The sequence below is a fragment of the Durio zibethinus genome, chromosome 27 (genome assembly GCF_047325235.1).
Source record: "Durio zibethinus cultivar Kanyao isolate XHJ-2024 chromosome 27, ASM4732523v1, whole genome shotgun sequence".
In the NCBI taxonomy this organism is placed as follows: domain Eukaryota; kingdom Viridiplantae; phylum Streptophyta; class Magnoliopsida; order Malvales; family Malvaceae; genus Durio; species Durio zibethinus.
This window is the reverse complement of record NC_143188.1, coordinates 14543101-14554023: the sequence shown is the minus strand read 5'-3', so window position 1 is coordinate 14554023 and position 10923 is coordinate 14543101. Positions and strand designations below refer to the sequence as shown.

General features: G+C 34.1%; 1 protein-coding gene across 1 annotated transcript; it reads right to left on the bottom strand.

Annotated features, from left to right (window-relative positions):
- Positions 1-60: 60 nt before the first annotated feature.
- On the bottom strand, positions 61-9129 carry LOC111279754 (protein transport protein SEC23 E-like). Its single transcript, XM_022866779.2, has 12 exons — positions 8176-9129; positions 7914-8087; positions 6944-7105; positions 6196-6338; positions 5382-5457; positions 5087-5259; positions 4349-4430; positions 3844-3921; positions 3321-3482; positions 2965-3228; positions 1828-1932; positions 61-771 (listed from the first exon to the last, which is right to left on the bottom strand). Exons 1-12 carry the CDS (start codon positions 8917-8919, stop codon positions 625-627), a joined length of 2310 nt encoding a protein of 769 aa, XP_022722514.2. The 5' UTR covers positions 8920-9129; the 3' UTR covers positions 61-624.
- Positions 9130-10923: the final 1794 nt, after the last annotated feature.

Sequence of the window (10923 nt, the reverse complement as noted above, 5' to 3'; positions counted from 1 at the left end):
GGTTTGTTATCACTGCCTTTCCAAAAAAATTTTGCAAAAAATAAAAAAGAAAATGAACCATTATGAAACAAAAATCCTGATTCCATCAGCTTATGGCTTACCAAACCAGAAAGGAGTCTTTGAATTTCAACCTAGGTACTTTGACCTTTGACGTGTGGGCTGAGACAAAACAAAAACAAAATGACCCATGTTCTCAACCTAGGCAATGAGTATATGACCTAAATTCAGTACACAAACATATCCAACTGTGACCTGATTGAATTCACAAAAGGAGAAAAAAATTCCTGTCTAAATATATTCCTACTGAAAGCGGGGATCCTCAAACTTACATTCTCATCATCATACACCTTCCTTTCCCTATAAATGTAAAAACTCAGACTGACCTCTTTGTCGCATCCCTTATTCGTTCAAGGAAGCAAATACCTCTCCAACGCAGCGGCGCCCCCAAAGAATGATATTTGCTATCCTTATTTTCCCAAATATCGTGGGGTCTGACCTCTTGTTGATGAAATTTATGGAAAGGAAAAGAACCGAAGGAACCAGATGATGTATAACAGGATACAGAACTCACACTGAGGGGATTGCCCGTACTAGAAACCAAAGTGTTTCAACTATTTTCTACAATCAAGATTGCACAGCCAACCTCTGAAGATGCTCGAAGAAGACTTGTAAGCTTACATCATCCGTAAAGATTATATCTGATCCAACAGCTACATCGGTAGCATTATTGTATGTTGCTGATGGGTTCAACTTTGCTAACAAAAATCTTGCCTGCACAAAGGAAACAAAAATAAGCCACTTGGGTAATGTAAAAAGCCCAATTTATTTTCTTAAAAAAAAAGGGCAACGGTTTTATGCCTCCAAGGTAAAATACAGAATTGGCTTGGTGAGTAACAAAAAATGGAAAGGGAGGGCGGTATTGAATTATTAATATTAGAAACTTTGGTTTCGCAAATCAAGTGCAGAAGCTCGATTAATGGACCCAAAAGTGGCAAAGTCACAATCATGACACCCCTCTTTTTTGTGGATTTGATTAGAGGGATTTGGCATGGTTCAATTCAGACCCAACACTTGTGAATTCATAACATAGAAAACCAGTTACTGGTATCTGTGCAAAACTGTAAAGGAAAACATGCAGCCACATAATATTGCTAAATGGTAAATGATTTCCCCAAGTGCCCTTTAGGTGTACCTAAAAAGGTGATACTCATACTAAGGGGCAAGGATAGCTTAGCTCAAGACAGCCTAGCTTTTCAAAATCATTGTTTGATAGTTAACAAAGGAATATATTTGCATCAGGATATTCCAAACTAGACAGTCAGTAAGGTCACCAAAAAAAGAAAAAATACCGAAACAATTGGTAAGGTCCCCAATCTACTGCTAACCAGTTCAAATTCACTAAAAATGGGAAAAAGCAATGAAATAAGGAAATATTAAGATAGCTCAGCCCAACCGTAACATCAGACTGAAGGAAAAGATCGAGATGAACACGAAACTAGATGAATAGAAGAATATAGCGATCACATCATAGCGGAAAAAAAAGTTATCAACGCTAAACCCACAGAAGGTACCATGAACCAGAAATGCTGAATGATCAAGCTAAATTGTAACAATAAAACAGACTGTGCTTGCTACCTTTATCAAGCTTCTGAGGATTTGTGCAAAGAATTCAGAGCAAATTAGATGTAATTGCACTCTCGGTTTAACCACCATAACAAATATACTTTAGAAAGTGTAAATTTTCTTAAAGATTGTGTTGCTACTACAAAGACAAATCAAGGACACATTTTATATCTCCCAAAATATCAGTTTAAGAAATGTACTGACCTGGGATCCATGCTGATCACATACAACCAATCTAGGGACAGGGAAGCGTTCCTGAATAATCATCCGGGCATCGACATGGGGTGCTTGCAAAAGCTGTACAAATGCCTGTTGAAAAAAAAATTAAGGTTTAGACAACAGAATCATACTGTAGGAACATAGATATTGGGTACTAACCAGTGGAACTTAAGCTGCATTAGAGACTTCATTGAAGAACAGGCAAATTCCCAACAATCTAATATAATATTGCAATTCAGAGCTTAACAAATAATGGACATTGCAAACGAAATATGCCATAACCATATCTCTTACCCCTGGAACAAGTCCCTATGTTCCTCTATCATACAAATTTTAACTCTCCAAAATAACAGAAGTGCAAAAGTACAAGAAGTACATCATATAGAAGAAAATTGAAGTTCAAAACCAGCACCTAGGTTATAAGCCACTATATGACATAGGAGAAAGTCAGTAGCAAATACAAAAATTATCAATGAAAGTTCTTAAACTGGTAAAGATAGAACCAGGTTAAATAAAGCCAATTGCCTGGTAAGGATATCTTATTGGCATCCTCTTCCTATAGCTTAGAGTAAAGCATTGCCAGATGAATATAAAATGAGCAATTATTTAGCTTTAGAAATGAGACATTATAAAGTATGCATAAAACACTTATTAATCATATAAACTGGTCCAATATACGATGCCAGGAGTCATTTCAACAAACACGACTATGCACCAGCCTTATCCACCAAAGCATACTCTATTTTTGAAGAAATTCATAATATTCACTATATTTTAGCATATCATTATAATTAACCTCATAGTTTCCATTTCAGAGCTACAAGGTGGTGGTACAAGGGGTTTTCTTCTGTCAGTAGTTTAGGATAAATATCTCACAAGAATGAGTAATATTATAATAAGAATAATAAAACTTTACTACTGGCTTAGAGAGACCTCAAAATCACCACAGCTCCAGCTTATCTCAAACTGGAAGTGATCAAACATTATTATCTTAATGTAAAAAGAAGACCAGCATCAGGCATGTTTACTGAAAGTCACTTTGGAACATTATGAATGTAATGGTTCTAAAGAAATCTTTATATTAAGCTCTAGATTACGGTAGCATAAACAAAATGAACATACCTGGTGTTCCGGCTGATTCTGGTAGCCCATGTTGCGCCACTGCGCTATTGTCATACCATGGAAAACAACAATACTGAAATATGAATCCAGCAAGAGAATACGATCAGCTGAAATGGAAGCCACATCCAATAATGCTGGTTGGGGCAGCGAGTTGAATGAATATGATATTAATGATGGTTGAATCATAACAGCTGCATTAGTAATATTTTCCCTGTTCAATAACATTCTAAAATAGGCAGTTTCATCTGGACTGTTGTTAAAAACCTGCCACATAAAAGGAAAGAAAATTCATTTATGAACATAGGTCAATTAACTGTTATATAAACAGTAGGAAATTAGAAAAAAGAAACAATTACCTGTACAAATTGTGACCGCCGCAGATTAAACATAAATTGAGGAAACAAAGAAAAGCAAGCGTTTAAGGTAAAAGATGATGGATCATCCTTCTGGTAGTCGCCAAATTTGGAACAAAGTCGAATGAGATTCCGATCTAACCACCGTGTAGCATCAAACCCCTCCTAAATGAAACAAAAAGACATAATAATTAATTAGAAAAAATTATCACAAGCAACATTTAACCATGTTATTGTATTGGCAAGGAGTCAACAAATAATAGATACAAAATATGAAAAAGGGGGCAGGTCAAGGCTAGGAGAAAAGCAAGTAGAGAGAACCACTAAAAAATAGGGCAAAAAGTTAAGAGAGAAAGTTCTTATCCATAATACAAATACAGAAAAAAAGTGGACATTACTTGATAAAAAAATCATAAATAACTAAGCAGAAGGTATCAGCTAAATAAGCTATAGGTTGACAGTGAATACATCCAAACAAGAAATAAAACAAACTTTAGAAAAATGAATAAAAGATGTTTTAAATTACCTCTGTCTCCATTTTCAGGGAAGCTATTCTTGCCATTACAACAGCCGCAGTCTCTTGATCAAAACCTTGTACTAGTTCCTAGAAAGGAGATATTATTGAAAGTAAGCATAAATTAATTCCAACAAATTCTCCAACGAAAATAATCAATCATATATACAAACAAAACGCATATGGCAGTGACATTTATATGCATCAGAAAACATACCATGTCTATACCCCCCAGCATAAATTAATTCCAACAAAAATAATCAATCATATATACGGACCAAGATGCATATGGCAGTGACATTTATACACATCAGACAACATACCATGTCTAAATTCAACACCCCCTATAACACCCCCCCCCCAAAAAAAAAAAGAAATAAAACTATTAAATATGGCCAAATGGGACATATTTAACAAAACACAAAAATGGATGAAATGGAAAAAATGAAAATGATACACTTAGATGTTTTAGACAATGTAAACAACCAAAAGTACAAAAATATCTATCTAAACTAACCTCTGCACTAACAGCACTGTCTACCCATTGTCTTGTCACAGTCGTAACTCGAAGCATCATTTTACCTTCAGGGTCCTGATAACTACAATTAGATAAACAACATCACAATCAAATCCAGTGTTGTCAAGGGAACAAGATGGGCACTAGGCACTTGAACCCTTATATTGCCGGAGAGACAAGGTGCAAAAAAAGCCCTCGCCCGAGTGAAATAAGGCGCAATATGTCTAAGCGTGTGTTTTTGTACATGTGCATGTGCATGTGCATCTGTGTATATAATATGCTTAAGATTCTGATAATAAACTCTTAAGGGTGATCCAGTTATCCGACGAAACATGCAAAATTTTCCTGTTCTTTTTTTGGCCAATATGCATGATTTCGTTATGATCCCATGTTTATTGTTGAATACTCAAACATTGAGAAGTAGAGAGCTCGATATTGTCCTTTTTTTTTCACTACTAAAGGTAGAGTTTACGAAAAAATTAAAAATTAAAGAAATTAAAGAGAACTTCAACAAGGCAGGCTTTTTTGCGCCTACTGCCTTAAAAAAAGTGCACCAGGTGTGCACCTGATCAAAAGCACCTAGAGGCACTTTTGTTATCTGGCACCAAAGCGCAACACCTGGGCACTTGCCTTGACAACACTGATCAAATTACTAAAGGAACAAAGTAAAGAAACAATCAAATATATTTAACATTAAGGTAAATAAAAAGACCCTTTTGGGTGGTTCATGCAGCAAACCTAGTAAGAAATTGCAAATAGAGCTGTGGATTTGCAGCGCCTGGAACATTTGATCGCTCAGTTGATGAAAGATCAAATAAAACTGTCAAGCAAGTACTCCTGTTGAGGCCACACATTTTCCATGCTGTAGTGTTCCCCTCCCCAACAACTGTGTCAGCGACATTAGGTCCTTTCTGCAACACTCATGGCAATCAGCTTAAATGCCCATAAATATAAGTAAATCCAGTCTACAGTTTAGAGTGTGTATCTATATAGAGAGACCAAGAGATGTTATTAAATTGTTAAATCATCCAACCTTCTCCAAAGATGTGCAAGGTCCAATGACCCCCTGAATCTTGATGTCTTTTGAACAGTTAATCTCGAGCATGCCACTAAAAAGAAAAATTAAAAAAAAAAAAAAGTAGCTTATAATAAGTTTGAAATTTTATACTACAGCTAAAATAGTTGAAATTTCTGGGTGCTCCAAACCATGCCATAGCCAATCATAAATTACAGATAATGCATGTGGATAAAAAAACTTAAGCTAAAGCAATTGCAAAATTAAAGCTAATGCCGGACCAAATAAATTAATTTCATGGGTAACCACATGGTAGCGAGAGTTCATTTCTGGCAATCAGCATTAAATTTAAAATCAGGATTTTAACAGAAATCAACAATAACACTCCCACTGCAGCGTCATAATACTGACACCTCTTTCAACAATACAAGCACAGGCATTGGCAACATTTAGAAAACCTATGAAGCCAAAAGAGTAACGCCAATATAGAATACCAGTGTATAGTCATTTTCATATACCAATTTGATAAACTTGTGCTCTGCTTCCAGCAGAATAGCAAGGTCAGCAAGCTATGTCAAAAATTTACATTCTCTAACAGCAGCATCACCTAGTGCTGAATGGTGTCACAACTAAGTTAAAGGCACACGGGGTGGTTGGCACATCTAGAACTCAAACAAATAATACAAGGACAACTAGAACTGGAATAAAAATGTAAGTTCACCAATTAAGAATGCAACTATATAGTTATCAACAACATGGATAAGAGAAGAGAAAAGTAAACTTAAAAAGTTGAAAAAGAACAAGAAGCTTTGGTGTGGTGACAAGAACTAACTTAAAACATAGGCCAAGAGACTGTTCTCCATCCTCAAAGACACGCTTGAAAGAGTCTTTGAATACAGAATGACCAAAACTTTCAGCTAGAACAACAAGGCCACCTGTCCTTTCAACTGCAACTTTCATTTCAGCAACTCCAACCTGACAACACACAAAAAAACCATAACATATTTATGTACAGTTAACATTTTGAAGATTATTAATGTCTGAAATTATTGACATTCATTTAAAATAAAAGGTTTGTACCCATGGTAAATGCAATAACTATTAGAATCCAGTCATCCACAGTTTTCTACACAATAAAACATTTACATCACAGGCCACAAATGGAAGAAGCATGGCAAAAATCAAGCCTTAATGTCCTCATATTTCCACTGTGTCTTAAATAATTGGTAAATTATAAATGAGAGAGAGAGAGTTTTGTAAAGTAAGAATTAAATATTAGGTAGTTCAAGTTTCCAAATAAAATTAGGGTCCTTGTATCCTATCAGCTTCAGCAGGTTCTTCAATCCATCGGACCGATTAAGAAGGCAGGAAAGAACCAAAAAGTTTTGTCTAATGAATCCATCCTTATTAATAGAGTGATACAACTTCTAACTAGGTTGGACAGAAGATGAAAGCCAACACATTACAGGTATGACATAAGTGCATTGAAGCAAATCAACCTAGTTCAGGCATAGAGACAGATTCATGAACAAAAAAGAGTTTAAATATAAATATAGAACCTAAAAGGTGGCCAAACAGACCTGATCAAGTGCAGATGCAAAAAGGTCTAGTACATGACCCTGGCTGACCAGCTGTTTTGCAAGACTATCATAAAATTTGACCGCTTTCTTAAAATATGGTGCAGCATCCTTATCCAGATCTTTATGTGAACGTACAGGTTCTGACAAGTCTTTCGATACAATCTGCAAAAATCATATAAATCAGTATCATCTTGATGACAACCAAGAATGTTAATACAAATTAAACAAGAAGCAATGCTCAAATGAAGATTATTTGCTTAATCTCCATTTTCTCAATTAAATCATTGTTGCGTATGAATTATTCCTACAACTACAATGTAATTAAGAACGACACTTGTCTTGCACAAAGAAACAGTAAACATTAAGGCAACAAGCCAACAAGCTATATGAAACTATAGGGTAACATGAAAGTTTGACAAAAACGTTGGAGACATAATGGAGCTAACAGGAATAATCTTTATGAAATAAAATTTCTCTTTTTAACCAATTGTACAAAGTAAATGCACCAACATTCAAAGCTAATCAAACAAAGATGGAGCCTCTAAACATAGCCATGTTTCATATTACAATGGGCTCCAGTTGTTGTGATCTGTCTACAAATTCATTTTGCTTCTGTATGGATTGCCTGCAGCTTTTATCAAATATCATCCCCAAAAAAACTTGGGACAGAAACTTTACATTATTTACACAAAAAAAAAAAAAAGTTGTAACCATAGAGAAAAGTAAAATGCAAAAATATATTATTGAAACAACAGCAAATGGAACATTCAGGATTGCAGCAAAAATAAAGTTCATACTAATTACAACATACCATATCCGTCTCAACCATCACATATTATTTGCGTTAGATCCCATAAACTACATACAGTTCATGAGAAAACAAATGATAAATGCCTCACTAATGATTGCATCACTTAATTGTAGAATAGCTACGAATTCAGAATCTAAACAGAGACTTTAATGGCATTACCGTGCCTGGCCCTTCAGTACATGGACCACCAACCAAAGCAACAATCCTAGCACCAGTACCAGGCAAGCAGGCTCCAAGCAATCCTACCGCAACACTTAAGGCCACTCCGGTGCACCTCAACGCCCGGTGTCCCGCTTGTACAGGCCATTGATCCGTTTGCAACTCATCCAACAACTACATTAAAATCAACCAACCACTTAATAAAAAAATTCAAACATTTAAAAAATTAATTCCCACGACAAAAACAAAAATCAAAACGCACCGAATTGAGAGTGTATTCGCAATCTGAAGCAGGCAATAAAAACCGGTTAACGCCGGTATTTGTATATCCATTTTGCAGGCCTTTCGGATACCCAGCGGTTGGCCGCCGCCCAGCAGCACCGAGGCCCAACTGCTCCAACACTTGCTCCTTGGAAATCTCCTTACTACCCCTGAAAACATAGACCTTCGACATATCCGAGAACCCCAATTCATGGACCTGTGCCTGAGTCCCAAAAGAAACGAAACCGACAAGCGCGTGTTCTGGCAACAATCCAATAGCCTGCTTCATCGCCGATTTAACAAACCCAAGCTCCTCCTCGATCATGCACGTGTCCAACACGAACACAAACACTGGTGGCAATTGAGGAGCATTGGAAGGGTTGTTTGGATCGGGATTCGGTTGGAGCGTGTACTGCACAGTGGTGTATTGCGGGTAGAGTTCGCATGGCAGGTTCGTTTCGGAGATCATAGCATAGTGAGGCGGAAAATGGTTACGCTGGTAACAGAACGGGCAGATCCAGATCTTGGCCGTGAAGTCAACGCGCGAGTAGGCGTTGAGGACGGCGGAACACGTCTTGCATCGTAGAGGAGCGTAAGGGAGCGTTGGGATATCCGGGTGTGAACGGATCGGAGTAATTGAAGCCGCTAACGGAATCACACACTTGCTGGCTTCGACTTTGGTGCGCGGCCAAACGTTCCACGTCATCCGTACGGCGTCTATCCCTTCAGGATCCGCGTTCGCCATTTCCGACAAAGTTGAAAATTAATTGAAAAAACTGAAAACAAATTGTTTTTAATTTGATTTGAATATCAATTTAGGAATTGAATGAGAAAATTATGTTATTTTTTTCTTTTTTTTATTTTTTTTTCTGATTTTGGGCGACCCCCAGGAGAAACTGGAGAGAAAGGGGTCACCGAGAGACAGAGAGAACGGAGGAGCTGTGTTTTGAAAAGCGAGAAATGAACTTGCACTAAAAAGTGGGTATTTATAGGGAAGATTTGTAATTAGGGGAGGTTATGTGCTTTCCATTCTTGTACCGATGCATTAGGATTTGGATTTCTTTTGGATTATTTTAGTACAATAAAATCCCTCAAATTTTGCTTCAAGATTCAACAATCACGTTCTAGTTTGCTTTACATTAGTTTTTTTTTTTTTTTTTTTTTTTGAAATACATTAATATTAATTTTAAACATTAAAAATCAATCTAATTAATCAATTAAATATTCTTTTAATTAATCATTATCAAAATCGTACTGAACTTACTTGACGAAGTTCAATTGGTTTCGGTTCATTAAATTGATTAAAATTGATTTTGCATATTCCATTGTTATTGAATAGTTATTTAAGTTTATGATCCGTTTCGATAAATAGTAAAATTAAAAAAATAAAGATTGAATTAGTTATTATTTGATATTACGGATATATATTTGGATGTAAAAATAATTTGATCTTGAGATGAATTATAATTAAATAAAAAATAATTATTAAAGATATTAAATGAAAATTTATATGTAATAAAAAATTTTAAATTATTTAACATTTATAAGATTTTATTAAATTATTTTATATCAAATATTAATTTTGTTAATAAATAATTAAAATTAATAATTTGATCTTGTTAAAAAAAACCATTTGAAAACTTTTAAATAAAAAATTTAAAGGAAGACAAACGAATGACAAATTTTGAAAAAATAAAATAAAATGAGGTTAAATTTGAAAGGCTAAATTACTAAAAAAAAAAAAAATCTTGAACGATTCTAATTTTTTAAATAAATTTTTGTATTTTTATTATATCTAGATAAATTTTTATCATTTAATTTGTATCATAATTAGCATCTCTAATCACAACTCATTGAGGCTATTTTTAAATCCAAATCAAGTCTTAGGGAATTTTGTTATTTTAAATTAATAAAATTAAGCATAAAATTAGAATAAATTCACTTAAAATAAGATTTGAACTCAAAACTAAATATCCCAAATTTTAAAACTTTCAAATTATTTTTGAATCTTAAATGGGCTAAGTTCATTTCTAAGACAAAATGCTTTCCTGATTGGACATCCTACCACCTTCTGTCGGGCATCCAACTGCCCAAATGTATTTTTATAATAGAAGTTATTGAATCTTAAATAAATTTATTAGATATTATTTTATAAAATAATTAAATTAAATCTTGAATTTACTTAAGTAATAACTTTGTTAAACATAATAATAAACCCCCTCAAAAAAAAAAAAAATTAGCATGGTTGAAATGAGAATATTAGGTTAGATATATAAACATGACTTTAGAAGATAGTATTATGAAGCATTATAGAAAGAGATGGGTGGTCAAACTTATTAAAAACAAAATCAAAAGTGATTTGGACATTATGAGACAAAGAATTAAATTTATTACAAGTTGTGACTTAATGAATAACATGTTGTCTCAAGCTTTAGACAAAACCAACTTTTGTTTCAAAAGAGTTCCATGCTTTTGTAATGATTTGCTCCAAATTTACTAAAAAACCAATGAATTTTTCTTTTTTTTGTCTAAGATTTTTTATGTCAAGTAACTATTTTAAATGTTGACTAATTTAGAGTTGAGTTAAGACGGATCTCATAAAAAAATAAATATTTTTAATATTTATTTTTTTATTTATAAGATTTAAAATCAAAATTTTATGTAAAAAAATTAAATTTTTTAATCACTCGAATCAATAAATACTAGTTAAAAGCCAATGAAATTAGCAAAGAGTTAAAGTAGAAATATC